Raw genomic sequence first — 22,215 nt, forward strand, 5'->3', positions numbered from 1 at the left:
CTAACTAACTTGGTTATCCATTCTTTTAATCATTTAGTTTATTTAAATAATTTGATTAAGTAATTTAACTAGGTTATTTTTTTAAACCTTAAAATCTAACGGAACTAACTGGATTAAAATAAACTTTTAATTAGCAAAATTAACTAAATAACCACATTTTATAAACTTTAAATTAGGATAAGGAGTATCTAATGGTTAATATATTTCACGAGACTTCCAATCTCATTATCAATTATTCTAACGAACATCAAGTGTCGGTAACCAACAAATTAAGGACCCTTGAATAATATTTCGTTCAAAAGGTGTACGAGTTTCACGTATTTGCAAGATTGGAACAAAGTTTCTAAGAATTATGAATATGCAACAAATGTTTCATGAAATTAAAGGTACGAGCATGTAATAAGTATATTTAACACGAAATTAAAGAAATACGAGTCTTATTTATGAATCAAGTCTCCGATTTACAATGATCACAACGAAAGAACGATTACAAGAGCACAAGACTTCTAAAAATAGAAATACGAGCAAGACTAGCTATAAATGGAAAGTACAAATAAGCAGGGCGTTACAGTTTACTACATGGCCTAGAAAGTGGACTTCGCGAAGCCAAAAGTCACGTTTCGAAAACTTGGCATACAACTGCTCTTTCCGAAGAAGTTCCAAAATAAGCCTCAGATGTTGCTCGTGTTCCTCCTGACTCTTAGAATAGATCAGGATGTCGTCGATGAACACTATGACAAACTTATCCAGGTAAGTCTTGCACACTCGGTTCATGAGGTCCATGAAGACCGCCTGTGGATTTAATATTACAAGCTCGAATGTAATTATCTTTTCAGTACTTTCTAACAATTGGGTTTCTAGTAATATTTTATATTCCAAGAATTCCACTGTGCTATTCTGTGTATGTTTAATTATGACGATATCAATCTTACGTCACGATACTCCCCACCGGGTTGAGCTGTAAATATCGGGGTGTGACAATATTATGCAATTTTTTTTGATTTTATTTATTAAACATTTAAATATAAGATGAATTGACCAGAATACCCTTGAGTAAATAAAGCTAACTGAAAATTTTAATCTGATTAGTGCTAAAGGATGTAGAGTGTAACGAGTTTTGCAAATAAAGGATTATGACTGTAATTATTAAAGTTAAAGGCTATTCGTTGCAATCTAGTACAAACAAATACGAAAATTGTGATTACCCTTTATCCCAAAATACCCTCTAGAAAAAAACAAGTCAGCTGTTTTGTTCTTAATCTAAAGTTAACTTAAAAAATTAATAAATATGAAAATCGGTCGTAGTTTTGCGGCCGAAAATAGGTTAGTACAACGCGTAGGGTAACTAATCTACCAAAACTGCGGCCTTGTTCCAACACCATAAGCAACCTTGGATCATCACAAGATCTCCCCAATCCAACGGCCAGTATCTCCCCGTATCCCCCGCACCATTTAGGTCCTCTTCTTTTCCACACGCCATACCGAATATTCCGGACCATTCATCCTCAATATTACTTACGGCAATCACAATTTTTGTGTCATCACCCTCTAAATTCGATATCTGTTTGATGGATTGTTTCTCTTTCGCATATTCAACAAACCTTCACTTCATTACTTCTGTTTATTCCCACTTGTGTTTCAAAAGTTGTTTTGTTTGTAGTCAACCTTGTAGTTCCTTCTAGCGATATTTCAATCTGAGCTCTCATCAATGGGTAAACAACGTAAGTAGTTCTTTTAGATTATTTGATTTTGTTTTTCTTATTGGTTGTTCGATTTTAGGGTTTGTTTGATTGCATATGTTTAGGGATGAGCTCTGTGTACCGACAGTAGCGATCCCGAAAACCGTAAAAAGTGGGTACCGGTACGGTAGGGTATTCAATGGTAAAAAGTGGAAAAATACCGTACCGGTACTTACAAAGTACCGATCTCGAAAATCGCAAAATAAGGTACCGGTATAGTACCGAAAGTGCTGGTTACGGTCTAGTACCGGTACGATTTTGGTACGCGTTACCATTTGCTCATCCCTGGTTTTGTTTAAATTAAATATAATTTGGGTTTTCTTTTATGTTTTGAAATTTGTTGTATGGTTCTTTAGTTTGTGTGTGCTGTTGAAGTAATTGAAGTTTGATGAGAGGTTAACAGGTTTGGTGTTGATTGGATTTTGCAGGTAGTTCACAGCGTAAGAATGCTGCAATGCTCGACAGTGATGACACGGATAGTGTGAGTTCATCGTCGACGATTCGGTCGGATTTTGTGATGAATTTTGCTGTGGAGGATGTGCTGCTTGAGAAAGAAAGTGTGTTGGATCAAAGTTTGGATGCTTTGTATGAGAAGAGGTGATTGTTTGTTTGTGTATTAATGTTTCAAAATTGATTGTTGTTAATCTTAATGGTTAGTTAAATTGATTGTTGATGGCCTTTTAGATGTGTTTAGAAATATGACTGATTTGAAACTATTCGAAATTGGAAACTTGAATTAATTGTGATTTTTCTGATTTTAAAGAGGGTCCACGAGGGAGAAGGCATTGGTGGATATTATCGAGGCTTTCAGTAGCAGCTTACCACACGAATTTGTTGAAAAAAAGTAAGGCTTTTTTTTGTGATATAATTAGTTTTGTTGATCATGGTGGGTTGAAATTTGAATGTTTGTTGTTTGTTTTCATAGATTTGCAACATTGCTTCATCAATGTTTGAATTCTGTAAAGAAGGGCTCTGCAAAAGAGATAGCTTTAGCATCTCATGCCATCGGTATTCAACTTTATTTTTCTTCATCTTTTATTAAGTTAATATATTAATTAAGGTCTCTAAACAGTGTTCAATGTGTATAGGATTACTAGCCCTAACTGCTGGCCCGGGTGAGAAAGCACAAGAAATATTAGAAGAGTCGGTTACTCCCATCTCTGAGGCTCTGAGATCTCGTTCTGAAGCATCAAAGACAGCATCGGTATATCTACAATTATACATTTTCTGGTGTCACTTTTTGTTCTTGCATTTTAGTTGTTACGTAACAATTTTTTTATAAAATTTATTTGTAGTTACTTGAGGGATTAGCTGTGATTGCGTTTGTTGGTGGAAATGAACCAGAAGAAACTGAGAAATGCATGCAAATAATGTGGCAAGTGGTGCACCCGAAACTTGGCCCCAATGTATGTTTCCCTTTTTATTTTAATTTTAATTAATATAACCATTGCTAAGTGTTAACACTTCATTATTTCAAAATCGTCTATGTTTTAGGTGGTTGCCACCAAGCCATCACCAGGAATAATAACAGCTGTCGTATCAGCTTGGTCATTTCTTCTTACAACGATGGAGGGGTGGACACTTGATCCTAAAATCTGGCAAGAGTACGTAAATTACAAATTACATTCTTGCCCTTTTAGTTCGTTCTCATTGGCTCTTCCGTTTTGCACACGCTAACCTGTTAACGTTGTTAAAATTCCAGGTCGGTTTCTTATTTTTCGACTCTTTTAGAAAAGGATGACAGATCGGTGCGAATTGCAGCCGGTGAAGCACTTGCTCTGATATACGAGATGGGGAGTTTGGAGAAGTTTTGTGGTTCTTCTAAAGTTGTTAGTGACAGTTCCACCAATGGTGATATTAGTTCCCGTGATGTTAATCATATACACGGTTTGAGAGCCAAAGTGGTTAATCAAGTGCGGGACCTTTCTGCTGAGGCGGGCGGGAAGGGTTCTGCCAAAAAGGATCTCAATAATCAGCGAAACACTTTCCGAGATATTTTGGAATTTCTGGAGGTATTTCTTAATTAATTTTTTTGTATGGCTAATGATCAGTATACATGTTAAACGATACTAATTACATTTTATTTTTTTGTTATTTTTTTCTATAACTAGGATGGTTACGCCCCCGAAACCTCGGTGAAAATCGGTGGGGAGACACTTACCACTACTATGTGGTCCCAGCTAATCCAGGTTCGGTTAAGTGGTTGTTTTTTTGTAGGTATTGTCATGGTTGTAAAAATCGCTAGGTGCTAGTCGGTCGGTGGGATACCGACTAGCAATTAATCAGGATTAATCGGATTGGAAACTTATATGTAGTTTTTCAAATATATATATACACACAAACATATTTAAAATTTTATATATAATATTTCAAACTTATTAATCTGATTGGATTGATAAGTATATTTTTCAAATACTTTAAAGATTTTGACTGGATTTTGACCGATCTGATTGCCTTTGATCAATTATTGATTTTAGGCCCGACTAGGTGAAATTTAATCGATTAATCCCGATTTTTGCAACAGTGGCTCTTGTTACCCATTTCTATTTTGTTCTAATTTGTATCTTTTTGACAGTTGAACTTTATAAAGCGATTTCTCAGTGGAGGATTTGTCAAGCACATGCAGGTTCGGTTATCACATTTATATTTTAATAATTAGATCTTAATGTTTGATTATATTTTAATAATTAGATCATAATGTTTGATTTTTTTACTTAAACAGGAAAATGGATTTCTTCATGAAGTGTTTAACTTCACACCAAAGAAAAAGAATCTATTGGGCGCAGATCGCGTTTCAGGGACAGACAAGGTTTGTTCCTCTTTAACTCATGCTAGATATGTATAATAATAAAATCCCAAACTCAACCAAACATTTTTATTACAGAGGATGTACCGATCTCCTAACTCTATTCTTAACAAGGCAAGGACCCAGTTTCTGAACAAGCAGCGAATGATGTCCCAGGTAAGTCGACTCCATAATCTCTACATTTTGTTTGTTTTCAATATAAAAAACATTGTAAATATTGTGATAATGTTTTCGGTTGCAGGATAGAAACGCCGGGCACTATGCATCTGGGTTTGGCGAGGATTAAAGATTGCAGCATCAAAATATGTTGGCGTCGGCTAATCATTGCTCATCCAAGATGATTTATATTACGATTATTGGGTTTAGTTAGGAATTCATTTGTGCAATTACAATGAAAACTTTAGATTATTGTATCTTATTCTTATATACTTGCATTAATTGCTTACAACCTTATAAATTCTTGTGTTTGGAACTGTGAATAATCCTGCTTAGACTGATCTTTGATTTGGTTCTGCTTCATTTCGCGCACTGGTTATGAATGATGAAAGCGTGTGCTTATCCGAATTGGCTCCGCTTAGCTTGTATTATTTTACTTTTAATATGCTTTATTTTAATATACATAAAATATATTATAGATATCTATGACATATTTGGAGTGAATTATGATGCTTATGAACTTTTATTGCATTAAGATTTGAAACTTACTTGTGTTTGATTGAACTTGATTTTGACTTGTAATATAGTAGGTTAAATTTATTTTGGATATAATTGAATGATATCTTAGACTATTGAATTTAAAAAAAACTATCTATTAATATTTATTTTTAAATTCGAGCCTGTTGGTGCATGCGTCTGTCGACTTCGTCTTGTATCGAGTCTTATTCTTTGTATGTTAGATCAGGGCACGTCATTCGAGACAATAGGTTTTAGGTTAATTTCGCTTGAAGGTATCATAAGCTAATTCCGTGCGAAATTAGTTTATGTATAATTCCGCTTGAATCTATGTAGATTTAATTTCGTGCGGAATTAGATTCCGTGTGGAATTTAATTTCGCGTGTGACTTGTTCATGCGGAGTTAAGCGGCTATAAATACCCCTTCATGCGAAATCTGTTGTAACTGTTCATGTTTCCGGTACCGAAGTGCTGTCGAAGTGCCGTTTGATTGTAAACTGGTTTATATCAATATATAAGGCAAATTAAAGTGAATTCAGCTGTTTTTACAAGTCTGTTTCTTAGTTTCCGCATCTGAAATAGACGAGAGCTCTTCTGATTGACTCGTTTGGGTCACGACACGATCCTACAAGTGGTATCAGAGCTCAGGAGGAGGAGTTCTGCAATTTTCAGCTTGATTTCATCTCATTTTCTTACTTCTACACCTTCTTTTCTCATTTAAACTAATTGTGACGGTTAAAATGACCTGAATTTCACACATCATAAGCGTAACAGTGTTTAAATGAATCCTTGAGAATATTGGACTTTAATTCAAAATAAATTTGATAAAATCAGTAATTCCGCATAAACTTCAGTTCGATCATATGATGACATCACCATAATTCCGTTTGAAAGTGAACCTTAATTTCGCAAGGAAATACTTTGTGGAGTTAATTTCGCTTCAAACTGCATCTAATTCCGCGCGGAATTAGTATTTCGTGTGTATAATCCCGTGCCAAAGTTAATTCTGTGTGAAGCTGAGTAATTCCGTACGGAATTACCTAATTTCGTTTGAAAAGTATAATTCCGTTTGAATTTTAATCTCGTTTGAAGTTGTCTGGTGCAGGTAATTTCGTTTGAAGATATTTTCGCTTGAAGTGATACCGTGTGAAACATTAATTTCGTTTGAAAAGTGTTTGTTTTGATAACCGTGTTACCGAAGCATGGCAGAAGAATTCTATAATGCGTTTGCGACACCCGTTGCTCCAGTTACTGCTACTGAAACATTGTATAGTGAAAACGAGACGGGAACTTACCAAAAACCGCCAAAGCTGATGTATATTGAAGATTTTAAAGGGTGGCAGAGTCGGTTTGAGAACTGGGTGCAAGCATACAAATTTGATGCATGGTGTGCTCTAGAAAAAGATTACGAAAAACCGAAAAACGAACGTGGGCTTGAAAAAGCATTTAGTGATTTTTTCAGATGGTGATAAGTTTAAATACACAAGTGAAAAGATGATGATCAACATTCTCCAGCAAGCAGTTAAAGAAGATATCTTTGTGCTACTTCAACATTCGGGTACTGCAAGGTCAATTTGGAATGCATTGATTCAAAAGTTCGAAGGAAGTGCTGATATGATCAAAAACAAGAAGACATTGTTGAAGAAATCATTTGATACGTTTACAGCTTTCGAAGGTGAATCAACAAAAACAACCATCGACAGATATTGTCATCTTGTTCTAGAAATGGGAAGATTGGAGATAACGAAAGATGATGATGAGTGGGTGGATAAACTTGCTGATGCGTTACCACAGAACAAGTGGGGAACGTATTTGTTGATCTTAAAACACACAAGAAAATTTGAAAATATGAATCTGGCACAGTTTATTCAGAAGATTGAAGAGCATGAGTGGGATATCCAGAAAAAACAATTATGAAGAATCCAAATGCTCAACAAGATGTCAGTTTATATTATCGAGGAAACAAGTTTGAAGTTACTACTCCTGGTCCAAAGATCCAAACTGGTTTTAATGCTGATGGATCCTCTAGTCCGAATGTTAGCACTACAACTCAAAGTGGTGGATATTCTTCATCATTTTCAAGTTTTGATCCAAACAGCAAAACATCAAGTCCTCAACAACAAAGTTCTACAAATCTTCAATGTAATGTTACTTTGAACATTCAAAATGGTCAGAATTTGTCTCCAGAAATAGCCAAGCAACACATGGCATCACTTGTTGCTATGTTGGAATCTTATGAAAATTTGATTGCTGGCAAGATTGGAAATCCGATGCTTACAAAAGAAGATTATGATCAAATAGATGCTGAGGAACTTGAACTGATGGATGTGAAATGGTGTTTGGCTAGTGCATGTAGAAGGGCAGAAAAGTTTCAACAAATTACTGGTAGAGATGAGTTTCGGGGTTTGGCTACTTCTCCGTTAGGATTTGACAAGTCAAAAGTTACCTGTTTTCGTTGCAAAGGAAAAGGACACTTTAAACGAGAGTGCAAAAATCAAGAAGCAACTGAGAATCAAGGAAAGAACAATTATTATCAGAAATCAATTTTTCATCAGATTGCTCAACAACCGCAAACTGCACATGCTCGTGCTATTGAAGAAGGAGAAAAGAAAGCTTTACTTATTCATCAAGATGATGAAAAAGTTGCAGAGGGATTTAGTTGGGACAAATACATACCTGGTTTAGCTCTTGTTGCAAAAATTCTGGGTGAAGATGAGACTAGTCAGAAAAGAATCTCAATTTTTCCAGATCTAGGAAGTGATATTGATACCGATGATGAGGAAGATTATCTTAACAAAGCTAGAAAAAGTATAGATCCTGATAGTTTTAATTTGTTTTTTGCAGATAAAATGGAGATGCTGAATCAGAGAAGATTGCCCGATTGAAGAGAGAACTGGAAGCAGCAAAAATGATGGCTGATGAAAAGGCAAAGACAGAAGCTGGAGAAACAAATGTTGAACCAGTAACTGAAAAAATAGTTGAGAAAATCGTTGAAGTGGAGAAAGTGATAGAAAAAAATAGTCGAAGTAGAAAAATTAGTCGAGGTCGAGAAAATTGTTGAAAAAATCATTGAAATAGAAAAAGTTGTTGAAGTTGAGAAACTCGTTGAAGTCGAGAAGATTGTCGAGGTTGTAAAGACAGTTGAGGTTTCTAAACCTTGTAAGAAATGTTCAGAATCTTGCAAAAATTGCGATGAGAAAGATAAGAAGATTGTTGAAGTAGAGAAGATTAAAGAAGATTTATTATCTGATGTGAAGTATGTGAAGGAATCGTATGATGTCCTGAACAACACAGTAAATGGTTTGAAAAAGACAAACTCAGAAATTGAAGCTGCTATGACAAAGATGAACTCAACACTAATGACAAAGCAGAAAATCATTAATGAGTATATTGAAGATTGTGCACAGTTGAAGAAAGAAGTGGAACTTGAAAAGATTGAGAGTGAAAGAATCAAAAGGTTACTGTTGAGTTATACAACATGTGATTATTTGATTGATCGTGTATATCCTACTGTTGCAGGTCTTGAAGCATTCAAGGAAGAAAAGACTGAAGATACTGATACTGGTAAGAAACACAGTGTCAAGTATAACAAGTGTCCGCCTCCAATCTATGAGAGTTATTCCCCCAGGAATCCTAATGAGGAGCGTCTAAAAAAGGCAGTGAACATAAAGTTAAAGTCTGAAACCATTGATGAGTTACCAGACAACATTGATGTCACATTCACAGCGTCTGACACTGATCATGAGTCTGAGTTAGTATAGAAAGTTGTCGATCAGGTGTTGGATATGGATGAAGAGTCAAAGTCGGAGTTTAAATCTGAGAGTTCGAGTTCGTCAGAAAAGAGTCCGAGTTCGCCAGTCAAGAGGGTTTATAATAAAGAATTCTTGTTATCAAAGAATAATTTAAATGATGAAATGTTTAAGGTTGCATATACCTTGAATAATTCAGACAAATTATTTTCTGATGAAGAATTTCCAATAAGAAGTGTCAAAACTGAAATGATCAAACATGTTTTCAAATTAACAGAAATCAACATTTCTGAAATAAAAGATTTAAATCTTGATGGAAAACCTAACAAATACACTTCTTCAAGAATTCAACAAAGAGTAAACAGAAAAATGGGTTACGGTTGTGGTTATGGTTTTCAAAAGAAACCAAACCATAATGGTAATTACAAAAAGAAAGGTCTTGGTTTCATTTCTTCAGAAAATTATAAAAATGAGAAAAATATTAAACCAAAAACAAAATTTGTTGCAGGTGGAAGTTCAGAGGATGAACAGAAGATACCTTTCTGGAAACAGTCAAACCAGGAGTTCTTGCTGAAGTGAAGAAGAATGTGAGAAAGTTTGCTGAAAGAGTTGACAGAAGAACCTGTTTCAAATGCCAAGAAGTTGGGCATATAGCTTGGAATTGTCCTAAGTCCAACTAAAAAGAACATGGAGTTTCTTCTAACTTTGATTCGAGAAGAAAATTTGTTGATAAGACAGAACAAACTTTGAAGAAGGATAAAATGTTTGAAAATTATATTTCTGAAAAAGGTGAAAGTTCAAAACGGTTTTACAAAAGAAAAGGTGATATGAACAAGCAAAAATGGGTTGTTAAATCTCAGAGTAATTATGACAATGAATCTAATTCCATAAAATCAGAGGAGTCATTTGTTGAGAAGAAGGTTGTGAATTCCGTTCCAGAGGTGAACGATGAAAATTCTCCTCCATTGTCAAAGGAAAATCTGAAGTCGAAAGTTGGAAAAGTTGAGATCTCAAATCAATTCTTCACTGGTAAAGGAGAATTTGATGTTGAGAAAGCTTTCAACGGAAAGTAAAGCATATTTTCGGTAAGATGGTTGACAGAAAGGTAAAAGGTGCCAAAGAGTTTTACAAATCAAAATGTTGGTGGGATAGATGTGTACCAAAATCACCCAAGGCTGGTCAGGCTTGGGTGGACATTATGTTTGATTAAAAACCTGACTTGCCGGAGCTCCCAGGTTGGTAAGCGTGGAGCATGAATCGGCACATTTCTTGAGAAATTCACGAAAAGTGATTTCGTCCTACAAGTGGTACAGAGGTTTGTTCTTTCTAGTGATTCATTAAGGTCATTAGGTTGAACTTGATGTAATCCTCATGCAAGTGTTTGAAAACAAAGTGATGATTTTATCCCCGAACCTACAAGTGGTTAAAACAAAACTTATTTTCCAGAAAAACTATTTTGATTAAAACAAACTTAAGTGTTTTGAAATCTCAATGGGAAAATAGTTTGTTGATAGGGGGAGTTCTGATTGTTTATGCCAGGTGAATAACGATTTGAGGTGATTCGATATTAGTTGTCAACTTACTTGTATAGTTTGTTTTCAAAATTTCTTTTAAATGTGTTTGCATTTTAGGGGGAGTAAAAATTTCAGAAAATCCAAAAACATTAGAAAATTTGAAAAAGACAAAAACATGATAAAATCAAAAACGAGTTTTGTTGTGAAAAGAGGAAATGATAGTACATCAGTGGACTATCACAACATGCTAAAGAAATGGAAAGTTAAAAATGTGATAAACAATCTCACTGTGGATGTGCCAGTAGGTTTTTACACATTCAGTAGATTGTATTCGAGATATAAACCTAAATTTCAAACTTGCTTATATCGTGGGGAACATTTCTTGGATATATGGGTAACCCCCGAAATCTTGTTTGAAAGGTCCCTCTTTCTGAGATACTAGGTCTTTATACTCAGTGATATCTGGGGTATTATCTCGGGACTTCTGATTTTGCGGAAGCAATGGCCTAGTCCCCGTATAATACTTTGCAAATTGCTTGAAATATAGCATCGCCCTCAGTACAAAAAATGATGAAACATTGCAAAATGCTAATCATGTGCTGTTGAAGAAAAGATTCTCTAAAGGGAACACACCGAAAGTCGAGCCGTCATCTCTCTGCTGAACGGAAGTTCTGACCTGAGCTCTCACGGTTTCGCATTTAAGCCTTTTTACAGATATCATCTAGGTATACTCACCTGTAAGACTGAATATTGCAATTTTGATTTTGTGAAAGCCAGACTACGATCCCAGTACAAGTTGAGGGGGCGTCTGTTAAAGAGAGAGAGTCTGAAGATGCCAGAGAGTGGTAGAGCATCATCCGAGGGGAAGAACCAGTTAGAGTGTCTGGAAGCCCGAAGACTGATAAAGACTGAAGACGTTGAGACTCGACACTTAAGACTCGTCAACATTCGAGGGGGAGTCTGTTGGTGCATGCGTCTGTCGACTTCGTCTTGTATCGAGTCTTATTCTTTGTATGTTAGATCAGGGCACGTCATTCGAGAAAATAGGTTTTAGGTTAATTTCGCTTGAAGGTATCATAAGCTAATTCCGTGCGAAATTAGTTTATGTATAATTCCGCTTGAATCTATGTAGGTTTAATTTCGTGCGGAATTAGATTCCGTGTGGAATTTAATTTCGCGCGTGACTGGTTCATGCGGAATTAAGTGGCTATAAATACCCCTTCATGCGAAATCTGTTGTAACTGTTCATGTTTCCGGTACCGAAGTGCTGCCGAAGTGTCGTTTGATTGTAAACTGGTTTATATCAATATATAAGGCAAATTAAAGTGAATTCAGCTGTTTTTACAAGTCTGTTTCTTAGTTTCCGCCTTTGAAATAGACGAGAGCTCTTCTGATTGACTCGTTTGGGTCACGACACGATCCTACAGAGCCTAACCGAGCCGAGCCGGCTCGGTTAAAAACCAAGTCGAGCTCGAGCTAAGATTTTTAGCTCAGTTTCAAATCCGAGCCGAGCCAGCTTGATTTATAATCGAGCCGAGCTCGAACTTGCTCTGGCTCGGCTCGGATCGGATCGGCTTGTGAACATCCCTACTTGCACCAGAGATGCACATGAGGTATTATTTTGATTACAGTAACAGGAAATTCATAGACAATGAAACACAATAATCAGAAAAAAAGTAACAGGAAATACATAGATAATGAAACACAATAATCAGAAAAAAAGACACTGAAAACAAATGTGAACATGGACTTTCTTCACAGCATTCAAAACATAATTACTAACAGCTCATGAAGAAGAAATTCGGGTCATCACATGCTTTATAACCGAAGAACCATTCCAAGATCTGAGCTTCATTTTCGACAGGCACCGGTGCATTCTCAGATGGCTTTGAAACTCCGAATGGTATAGCAAAAGCATCTGCCATGGAACGCCAGAAACCAGTTCGGAGCATGTGAGCTCGGTTACCATCATCTCCGAGCTCCCAAACTGTTTGAAGTATGGTAAGGTAAAGGACTAGAATTGCAGCTATAGTTGCTACTGATACCCAAACATTGTAAAAATATTCATGCTTCAGTTTTGCTCTCTTTTGATGCCACCCATCATTGCAGTAGCAATTGATCTCCCAAAGAACATCGCGTAAATATGAGTCATCGGCAGCCCCAGCTACTTCTTTACAGAGCTTGTTCACCAGTCTTGCTGCGTGTTTGTTCCCACCTAGAGTATGCTGCAAAACACCGGAATAATGAAGCAATCCTATGTCCTCACCAGAGTTTATTAATCTATCAAGAAAGAACACATAAGCAGTTACATGTGGTTTGCAGCCAAAGTGGCATTGCTCAAAGGCCACCATGTTTCTAAACAATGTGAACCTGTAGTCATCCATGCTCACTGGAGCAATCTTTAGAACCCCCTTTTTAAACCTTACATCTAACGGTTGACAGTTTTCCGCCTTCTTGACTTTGACACCAGACTCTTTCAAATCTGATACTGAACGAAACATGTGCGGCTCCTTAACCAGAAACTTATTTTGAGAAACTTCAGTCGGGCAGATGCTGGCCCGAAAGAGTTCTAAAAAGTGGCTTCCTCCATCTCCTTCTACCCCCAAAGCACCGTTCTTGGGAGTATCTAAATCTTTGTACATCATTGGTTCGAAGTATTGAAGCGCAAGCTCTTTCAAACCTAACTTTTCTGTGGCTTCGCAAGTACTAGAGCTGCTTGTTGTTAAGTCGTATACTTTGTTTAAAACGAACATAGGTAGCTGGTTTTCAAGCATGATGAGATCACGCTGGAGAACGGGTAACATCCACCTCTGTATCTGCATTGACTTCTTACTGAAATCGATCTCCCTAGTCTCTCTAAGAAGCTGTATAATGAAGCAGCTATCGACGAGCATCATGTGTATGAACTGGTCGCTGTTCATCTTCAAATCTTCAGAGTAGAAACTACGAGCCTGCTGTTCCATTTGCTTCAGTTCCTCGCGTACTGCATTCGGATTAGGATGATCGGGCTTTCTTGGATTAAAGAGGCCACGAAAGTAGCTCCCTTTTGTTTTCTCCATGGCTTGTAAATGAGGTGCTCCATGATGGTAAGGACCGACTGAGACAATATTGGGTTCATAAGCCTTGGGCTCGACTGATCTTAAATGATCTGGAACTCTGTAGATGGAAGCACCATTGCTGGTTTGATTTGTCAAATCTGGAGGCTGAGCAAGATTTGCAGACTCGACAAGGGTGTGGGATGCTCTTCTGGCAATGCATTGAGCCCTCCTCCATCTACATATGGTTTGCAGAGGAATCTTGATGAGTTTGGTTCCCATGTTTTGGTCATTGATATTGCAGTCAACATTCTTGCTGTATTTGAAGCTGTTAAAGTCATCCTCCACACCACTACACCAATCATCAAAATTTGTAAAGTAAATCTCTACTATATCTGAAAACGACAAGAAGACTTAAAAAATGATTTTAGAACTATGATTACTATAATTATAGCATTAAAATACGACCAAGACTTTAGAAGCTATATAATGTGATTTATAAAACAATATCATTCTTCATGTTTTTTTACACATAATAGTTTATTTGTACATTTCTAATTAGTACTAAAATAGTTTATTGTCCAATCAAGATTTAAAAGATTTTATTGACAATTTTCATTACGCTTTTGAAATGATGTTACCAAAGAGTGTTCACACACTAAAGTACAGATTAGTAGCATAGTGCTAACTAATATTCAAAGTAATTTGTTTACACACGACTCTTAAATAAATAAATATATAAAATATTATAGAGCCAGGTTTTAATGTTCTATTATGTAAAAAGATAAAGTAAAAGATGGAATAATTAATGTTCGGTAGTTTGATAGGAACATACAAGGTACTATTACATTTACATTATCAAATTTTGGTTGCAGAAGGGGTTATAATAGTTATTCTATGTACTCTCTCATTAATTTTGGTTGCAAACATAAAGGACAAAACTCTTAATGAGGTACGTAAGTTAGGGATTGATTTGTGTAATTAAAATGAACGCGTGGAATTATTTAATACTTTCATTGGTTGCTTATAAATTTGTTTATAGAGCTGAAGATGATCCTGCTTAGATTGATCTTCTGTTTATTCCTGTTTTTCTTTTTCAATGGATATGGAAACGAAAGCCTAGCTTAATATAGTTGGAAATCATGTACAACTTGCATTACATTCACACCTGGCTGGTGTACTTTCCTGAGAAAGAACATACATGAAACATAACACATGCATTATTTTCCTTGCAATAACCGGACAATCATGGAAAATGAAATCGAAAAAAATGATCTTCCTGCATATTAACAAAACACGAAGAAGAAAGGATTCATGTCGTCACGTTCTTCATGACTGAAGAACCATTTAAAGATCTCAAGATCATTTTTGACAGGCACGGATGACTTCTTAGATGGCTTAAAACCTCCAAATGGTATAGCAACAGCTTCTGCATTTGGATTAGCACCTCCAAATGGTATAGCAAGAGCTTCTGCATCGGGATTGGCACGCCTAAATGGTATAGCAAAAGCATCTGCCATGGAATGCCAGAAACCAGTTCGGAGCATGTGAGTTCGGTTACCATCTTCTCCGAGCCCCCAAACTGTTTGAAGTATGGTAAGGTAAATAACTAAAATTGCAGCTATAGTCGCTACTGATACCCAAACATTGTAAAAATATTCATGCTTCAGTTTCGCTCTCTTTTGATTCCACCCATCGTTGCAGTAGCAATTGATCTCCCAAAGAACATCGCGTAAATATGAGTCATCGGCGGCCCCAGCTACCTCTTTACAGAGCTTGTTCACCAGTCTTGCTGCGTGTTTATTCCCACCTAGAGTATGCTGCAAAACACCTGGATAATGAAGCAATTCTATGTCCTCACCAGAGTTTATTAGCCTATCAAGAAAGAAGACATAAGCCGTTACATGTGGTTTGCAGCCAAAGTGGCATTGCTCAAAGGCCACCATGTTTCTAAACAATGTGAACCTGTAGTCATCCATGCTCACAGGAGCAATCTTCAGAATCCCCTTTTTAAAGCTTACTTCTAACGGTTGACAGTTTTCCGCCCTTTTGACTTTGACACCAGACTCTTTTAATTCTGATACTGAACGAAACATGTGCGGCTCCTTAACCAGAAACTTATTTTGCGAAACCTCAGTCGGGCAGATGCTGGCCCGAAAGAGTTCTAGAAAGTGGCTTCCATCAACCTGCAAAGAACTCTTCTTGGGAGTATCTAAATCTTTGTATATCATTGGTTCGAAGTATTGAAGTGCAAGCTCTTTCAAATTTAAATCTTCTGCAGCTTCACAAGTGTTAGATCTGCTTGTTAAGTCGTATACTTTGTTTAAAACGAACATAGGGAGCTGATTTTCAAGCATGATGAGATCACGTTGGAGAACGGGTAACATCCACCTCTGTATCTGCATTGACTTCTTACTGAAATCGATCTCCCTGGTCTCTCTAAGAAGCTGTATAATGAAGCAGCTATCGAAGAGCATCATGTGTATGAACTGGTCACTGTTCATCTTCAAATCTTCAGAGTAGAAACTACGAGCCTGCTGTTCCATTTGCTTCAGTTCCTCATGTACTGCATTTAGATTAGGACGATCGGGCTTGCTTGGATTAAAGAGGTCATGAAAGAAGTTCCATTTTGTGATCTCCATGGCTTGCAAATGAGCTGCTCCGTGATGGTAAGGACCGATTGAAACAATATTGGGTTCATAAGCTTTGGGTTCGACTAATCGTAAATGGGCTGGAACTCTGTAGATGGTAGCACCGTTGCTGATCTGTGTTGGAAGCTGAGCATTGAGCTTTTCGTGTAGCACAGCTGCCAAATCTGTAGGCTGAGCAAGATTTCTTGTGTGGGTTGCTCTTGTGGCAAACCTCCATCTACATATGGTTTGTAGAGGAATCCTTGTGAGCTTGGTTCCCATTATTTGATCCCTGATATTGAAGTCCACTTTCTTGGTGTTTTTGAAGCAGTTAAAGTCAACTTCTACACAAATTAAAATCTATTAAGCGAATCTTACTTGGTTGAAAAAGACAACTAGACTTAAAAAATGATCCTTGAAAATACCAATAAAGAAAAGACCTAGACCTTTTGAAAAGGGGAAATTATCAAAATGTCATTTGACCAAGTGGTTTTATCAAAATGTCACTCTCAGAGTCTCAGGCGTCCATGGAGAGACGCAATAACAAGGGGATGCGTCTGGATGACCATCTATTGCGTCCTTTAGTGTGGTGCTGACACGTGTCCGGCAAGGTTATTGCGTCAGCGGCAGACTCCTCCAAAGGGTCAGGCAGACTCTTCCAAATGGTCAGACAGACTCTTCCAAAGGGTCGGGCAGACTCTTCCAAGATATCTTTAAAATACTTTAAGAAAATACTTTAAATAGTTTAAAAAAATACTTTAAAAAAATTCTTAAAATATTTTTTTAAATTTATATACGTAAAGTATTTTTTTAAATTAAAAAAAATAATTTTAAAGTATTTTTAAAGATATTTTTACGTATATAAATTAAAAATATTTGTTTAATTTAAAAAAATATTTTAAGTATTTTTTAATTTTTTTAAAGTATTTTAAAGATATCTTTACGTATATAAATTTTAAAAAGTAACTTTTTCTTTTAAATTTAAAAAAATATTTTAAGTATTTTTTAAAAATATTTTAAGTATTTTCTTTTAGTATTTTAAAGATATTTTTTTTTTTTTTTGAAAGGTGAACTTCTTTAATCCTTGTCGTCTGTGGGACTTGAACCCAAGACTTTCCCATTCCTAACCTAGGTGTTTTAAAGGCTTTGCCTTTACCAATGGACCACCACCCCATTGGTTTTAGTTTTTTAAAGATATCTTAAAAGAGTCTGCCCGACCCTTTGAAAGAGTCTGCCTGACCCCGTGGAAGAGTCTGCCTGACTCTTTGGAGGAGTCTGTCGCTGACGCAATAACCTTGTCGGACACGTGTCAGCACCACACTAAAGGACGCAATAGATGGTCAGCCAGACGCATCCCCTTGTTATTGCGTCTCTCCATAAACGCCTGAGAGTGACATTTTGGTAAAACCACTTGGTCAAATGATATTTTAGTAATTTTCCCTTTTAAAAATACCAATAAAAAAAGACCAAGACTTGAAAGTACCAATAAAAAAAAGACCAAGACATTAAGAGCTACATGTGCTTAGATGTAAATATTATTTTATAAAACAATGTCAATCAGTTTTCTGTGTTTTTACACAATAATTTGTTTTCACATTTGAAAGTAGAACTAAAATAGTTTACTGATGGTTTCATCACCAATTTAGATATATAATTTATCTACAATTTTCATTACATATAATCTCTTACGATGGTCTGAAACTAAGAATCTACAATTTTCATTACATATAATCTCTTACGATGGTCTGAAACTAAGAATGGAAGCATACTTCTAGAGAAGAAGTCTCTCTCTCATCATTAGCCTGCCCTCCCAGAAGACCCCCTATTTGAACATTTGACATAATAAGATCCTTGTATCTTATCTGCAGCGTAGCTCGGGAATTGGCAGATTTTCTGGTGGAGAAGCTGAATAATGGGTGTCCAACACAAATCAGCAACGAATAATGTCATTGCATTTACAAGGTTCGACGTTCAGCTGAACCCAAAGATATCTCATTTCAATCTGTCCTTACCATCACGGAGCAAAAGCCAAATGTTATTAATGAATCTCCTCTTATTGAAATAGGGAAATTGGCCTGTAATAATCGCACCTAGACCTTATTGGCCATTAATAATCCCACCTCAGAATATTCCCCCCACCAGTCCCACCTTTCACATATTTTTCCTACAATGGTCCCCCGTTAAAAAAACTTAACGGAGTTAAGCTTTTTTCCAAATTACAAACATATTTTTAGGGCTTTTGATTAGAACGACGATACGAGTCCATTGATGTAAAACTTGCCTCGAAACGGTGCTTCAAACGATGAAAACGGCGCTTCAATTCGGGTGTTTAACTTTCCAATTAACCAAAATCAAGTCACTTGGAGCACCATTTCGAAGTAAGTTTTACATCAATGTACTCGTATCATCGTTCTGATCAAAAGCCCTAAAAAATCTGTTTGTAGTTTGGAAAAAAGCTTAACTCCGTTAAGTTTTTTAACGGTGGACCATTGTAGGAAAAATAGGTGAAAAGTGGGACTGGTGTGGGGAATATTCTGAGGTGGGATTATTAATGACCAATAAGGTCTAGGTGGGATTATTACAGGCTAATTCCCCATTGAAATATTATCAAGATGGTAAATTTTTGTTAAATTGCCAAGTTTAGCTCAAAAGCCACAGATAATTCACAAGATAACATAATGTGGTCGTCATATTTGTTAAATTAAATTAGCAACTTTGTGGTAAGGTTAAGAAGTCAAACCCACTAGAATAAATCAACCAAAGGATTTCCCACCGCACATGGTAGGTTGCTTGCCAAGTTAATCAAGTTATTACATTAAGTAATTACTAAAGAACCTTCTTAGTTGATCTTAATTAATGGAAAATTAATAATCTAAATGAGTGTGAGAAATTGGATAGTGTTGGTTCACATGTGATGGGAAAACACTTGGTGTGCTCAGTTCCTAGACACATACTTCGTGCTTGGCAAGATGGTCGGTTGGCAATTTTAAAACCGAACTGCAGAATAGGATCCAAAGGTGTTGGGGACTCAAGAGTGACTAATCACCTGATCATTATCAAGCTGAAAACAAGGAAACGGAGAATGGTTCTTGAGGTTAACTAATCTACACACACTAACACAGTTTAGGGATAAGAAAATGGAATTAAGTCGTTTGATATCAATGATCAATGCCCTTGTGTGTGCGTTACATTGTTAATTTATAACTACAAAATGTTATTTTTACTGTTTTCTTGGTTGGTATGTGATACAAACATACTAATTCAAATCTGGATACGCTGAATTTTAGGAGAGTCAAAGTCAAAAGGCTGAATTTAGGGGCTCAAAGTTTGGAAGTAACTTTTTTAATTTTCATAAAAGTATTCTATTTCAAGTTCTAGTTTTGGATGGCTTGTTAATTTTGATTATCAGTGTTTGAATAGCCCCTCTCGAATCGGGCCGACTATCTTAGTATTTTTAACAAAAATCAGCCATTGATTTTCTAGTTCCTAATAATGGTTCCATTGCCGATAAACTCGAAGAAGATGAGTAGCGAAAGTAGCGCATTAAACCCATATCAGATTGCTTCTCAATTGGCTGTGATTGCAACCAAACTTGACACCACAGTGTCGCAATTGAGAGGCGATGTTGCAGAACTCAAAATCGCAATGTTTGGAAAACCAACCAGCAACCAAGCACCACCACCCGCACCATCTACACCTCACACTCTCCTCGATTTCAGCACCAACCAGCATCCCAAAACACTCTCCCTGATTGCAACCAAACTTGCACCAAACAGTTCACTACTCACCTTCTGGCCTAACCAAAACATTAAATATGTTCGTGTTTGATACTTTCCATTGAAACCCACGACACAACATAAAGCATCATTGAAGACCATGTACTTTTGAAAGTGTTATAAAACTTGTTCATACATATTCAAGTTATAGTTTTATGCGGTTCATTGTTTGCTAATATGGTTCGGGGACCAACGCGAAAGACTCTGTACGAATGCGCAGCCAGATGGCGCGAGTGGCGCCCACCCTGCCGCATCGTTGAAATTGTAATACATGCCATGGTACGACTTGAATGGCGATCATGGTGGGACCATCCTTTAACCACTTACGTCGTGGTGCCTTGTAATTTAGTCGTAAGCCATATACACTTCAATTATCCCATCCAGAATTTCCGACCACCACTCTTCATCATCCAGATTGTTATAAAAACAGTTACCATGAGTTTCTCGTTTAAGCATTAATTAGTCGTAACAATGTTATTTAGCAGAAATATAACAACACTAGTTGTGGTAGAAAAATGAGATGGAAATATCGTTATCTCATATGTCACAACTAAACGATACCCTTATTTACCAGTTTTTACATTTTTCTAATGCTATTTTCAACGTAATTAATATTATTATGTATTGTGATATGAGAAAAATGCACATTTTTAGTATATTAAGCCCACTTTTTATTGGGTTTGTTAGAAATATATTTGAAATAAACGTAACTTGGTTTATTTTCTATTTGTAGGACAAAACGAATCTAAATCGAACAAAGAAAGCAATTTTGTGCGAAAATCAGAACAAATGCTGAAAATGATCTAGATATGCCCCCGTACCTCTCAGGCACGCCTCGTGTCTCAAGTCCAAAGGTAACATCATCTTCTAAAGACCGTCTTTGAGATCCAGGGAGAAAAAGATCCAGGCACACCCCGTGTCCTGAAGTCATGGGTCGTGCCTCCTTCACTAAAGAGAAAACAAACATCTTGGAAGATTTTGAAGATCTAGTGGGGACCACAAAGTTGACCACTGGTCGTGCCCTGAAGGCACCCTTAGTCAAAAATCACCAGACATGGGTCGTGCTATCAAGGCATGCCCCATGCCTCGCTATCCAGCAGCCTATAAATAGAGCTTCTTGGCCACCATTTTCAAACATAATTAGCATCGTAGATCCGAGTTTGGGACTTATAATTTGGTATCAGAGCATTCATAGATTTTGGATTGGGAGTTTTAAGTTTTATTTGTGGGCCTTTTATACGGATTGATTCGAGTTTATTTTTAGAGAGATTCAAACCGGGTTTGAAGTTGATACAATTTAGAGTTGATTTTTACTTGAAAAGGGTAAAATGGATAAGATAATTGGTGGCACGGCAACATTTGTACCTTTAAGTACTAATGAATATAGAAAGTATAGTGCGTCAATGGTTGTTCAAATGGGATTGATTGAAAGAAGTATACCAACAACGACGTTGTCATCTCAAAAAGTTTGTGAACAAAGACTTCATAGGTTTATAAGGGCAAATGGGGAATCATTGACTGCTCAATACATAAGATTCAATGTACTGGTCGAAGAATTCCAAGATTCTGGTTCTGAGATAGTGGAAAAGTTTTTAGAATCTCAACCAAGAAATGGGTCTCATATTGTTAGCAACACCAGAAGTCAAGAAAAATATGAAATATGTTTCATTGAAAGTGTTATACGAGAAGCTTCTCAAGCATGAACGGGTCATAGATTGGAACGAAATTTTTTTAATGGAGTATGTAGTTATAATTCCAACGGGAATTGTATACGTACCAAATTGGAGGTTCGGGCGTCATCTATCAATCAAGAGTTACGACCTCAAATGTCAAAGTATCATGTAAATAATGAGCAAGTGGATGCTAGATCTGGAAGTGATGGTGATGAAAAGACTGATCAAGAGAAGGAAGCCTCAACGGATGCAGGTTGCATGTGGATGGAAAAGGGTAGAGCTCTTGCTCAAGGCATGTCATTGAAGGTAATCGATAAACTTTGTTTAAAAGAATGCTTAAAATAAGTAAATGATATGTATGGCTGTAACTTTCTTCTTATCAAAACCAAAGAATCCACTTTAAGAATCAATGATGAAATGAAGAAAAATGAGCTAGCGTACAAATGAAAACTTGATGATTGTCTAGAGGAAATTAAAGCCTTAAAAAGACATGATTTTGGAAAAGTTGCTCTCATAAAAGACCTCACTGAAAAATAAACAAAAGCTACAAATGTGGTAACAAAGCTTCAAACCATTATAAATAAGTGGAACGTTGGCAAAATGGTTTTTGATAATTACTAA

General features: G+C 36.4%; 3 protein-coding genes across 3 annotated transcripts; 1 reads left to right on the forward strand and 2 right to left on the reverse strand.

Annotated features, from left to right (window-relative positions):
• The first annotated feature begins 1,377 nt into the window (after window positions 1–1,377).
• Window positions 1,378–5,058, forward strand: LOC110879348 (interferon-related developmental regulator 1). Its single transcript, XM_022127792.2, has 13 exons — window positions 1,378–1,721; window positions 2,168–2,336; window positions 2,503–2,583; window positions 2,665–2,747; window positions 2,828–2,943; window positions 3,035–3,145; window positions 3,234–3,343; window positions 3,442–3,751; window positions 3,851–3,928; window positions 4,315–4,365; window positions 4,462–4,548; window positions 4,624–4,701; window positions 4,787–5,058. Exons 1-13 carry the CDS (start codon window positions 1,709–1,711, stop codon window positions 4,829–4,831), a joined length of 1,332 nt encoding a protein of 443 aa, XP_021983484.1. The 5' UTR covers window positions 1,378–1,708; the 3' UTR covers window positions 4,832–5,058.
• Window positions 5,059–12,258: 7,200 nt separating this feature from the next.
• Window positions 12,259–13,797, reverse strand: LOC110879347 (UPF0481 protein At3g47200). Its single transcript, XM_022127791.2, has one exon. It carries the CDS (start codon window positions 13,795–13,797, stop codon window positions 12,259–12,261), a length of 1,539 nt encoding a protein of 512 aa, XP_021983483.1.
• An 826-nt stretch (window positions 13,798–14,623) lies between these two features.
• Window positions 14,624–16,453, reverse strand: LOC110879346 (UPF0481 protein At3g47200-like). The gene has a single exon (XM_022127790.2). It carries the CDS (start codon window positions 16,425–16,427, stop codon window positions 14,802–14,804), a length of 1,626 nt encoding a protein of 541 aa, XP_021983482.1. The 5' UTR covers window positions 16,428–16,453; the 3' UTR covers window positions 14,624–14,801.
• Between the last annotated feature and the right edge of the window lie 5,762 nt (window positions 16,454–22,215).

Source organism: Helianthus annuus, chromosome 9, assembly GCF_002127325.2.
Source record: "Helianthus annuus cultivar XRQ/B chromosome 9, HanXRQr2.0-SUNRISE, whole genome shotgun sequence".
In the NCBI taxonomy this organism is placed as follows: domain Eukaryota; kingdom Viridiplantae; phylum Streptophyta; class Magnoliopsida; order Asterales; family Asteraceae; genus Helianthus; species Helianthus annuus.

Bases quoted from the DNA above. Each gene is read 5' to 3' on its own strand.
- LOC110879348 (XM_022127792.2), top strand. The intron at 2,748-2,827 runs GTATTCAACTTT...CAATGTGTATAG, and splicing joins TTTAGCATCTCATGCCATCG to GATTACTAGCCCTAACTGCT. The intron at 2,944-3,034 runs GTATATCTACAA...ATTTATTTGTAG, and splicing joins AAGCATCAAAGACAGCATCG to TTACTTGAGGGATTAGCTGT.
- LOC110879347 (XM_022127791.2), bottom strand. From the start codon at position 13,797: ATGGGAACCAAACTCATCAAGATTCCTCTGCAAACCATATGTAGATGG.
- LOC110879346 (XM_022127790.2), bottom strand. From the start codon at position 16,427: ATGGGAACCAAGCTCACAAGGATTCCTCTACAAACCATATGTAGATGG.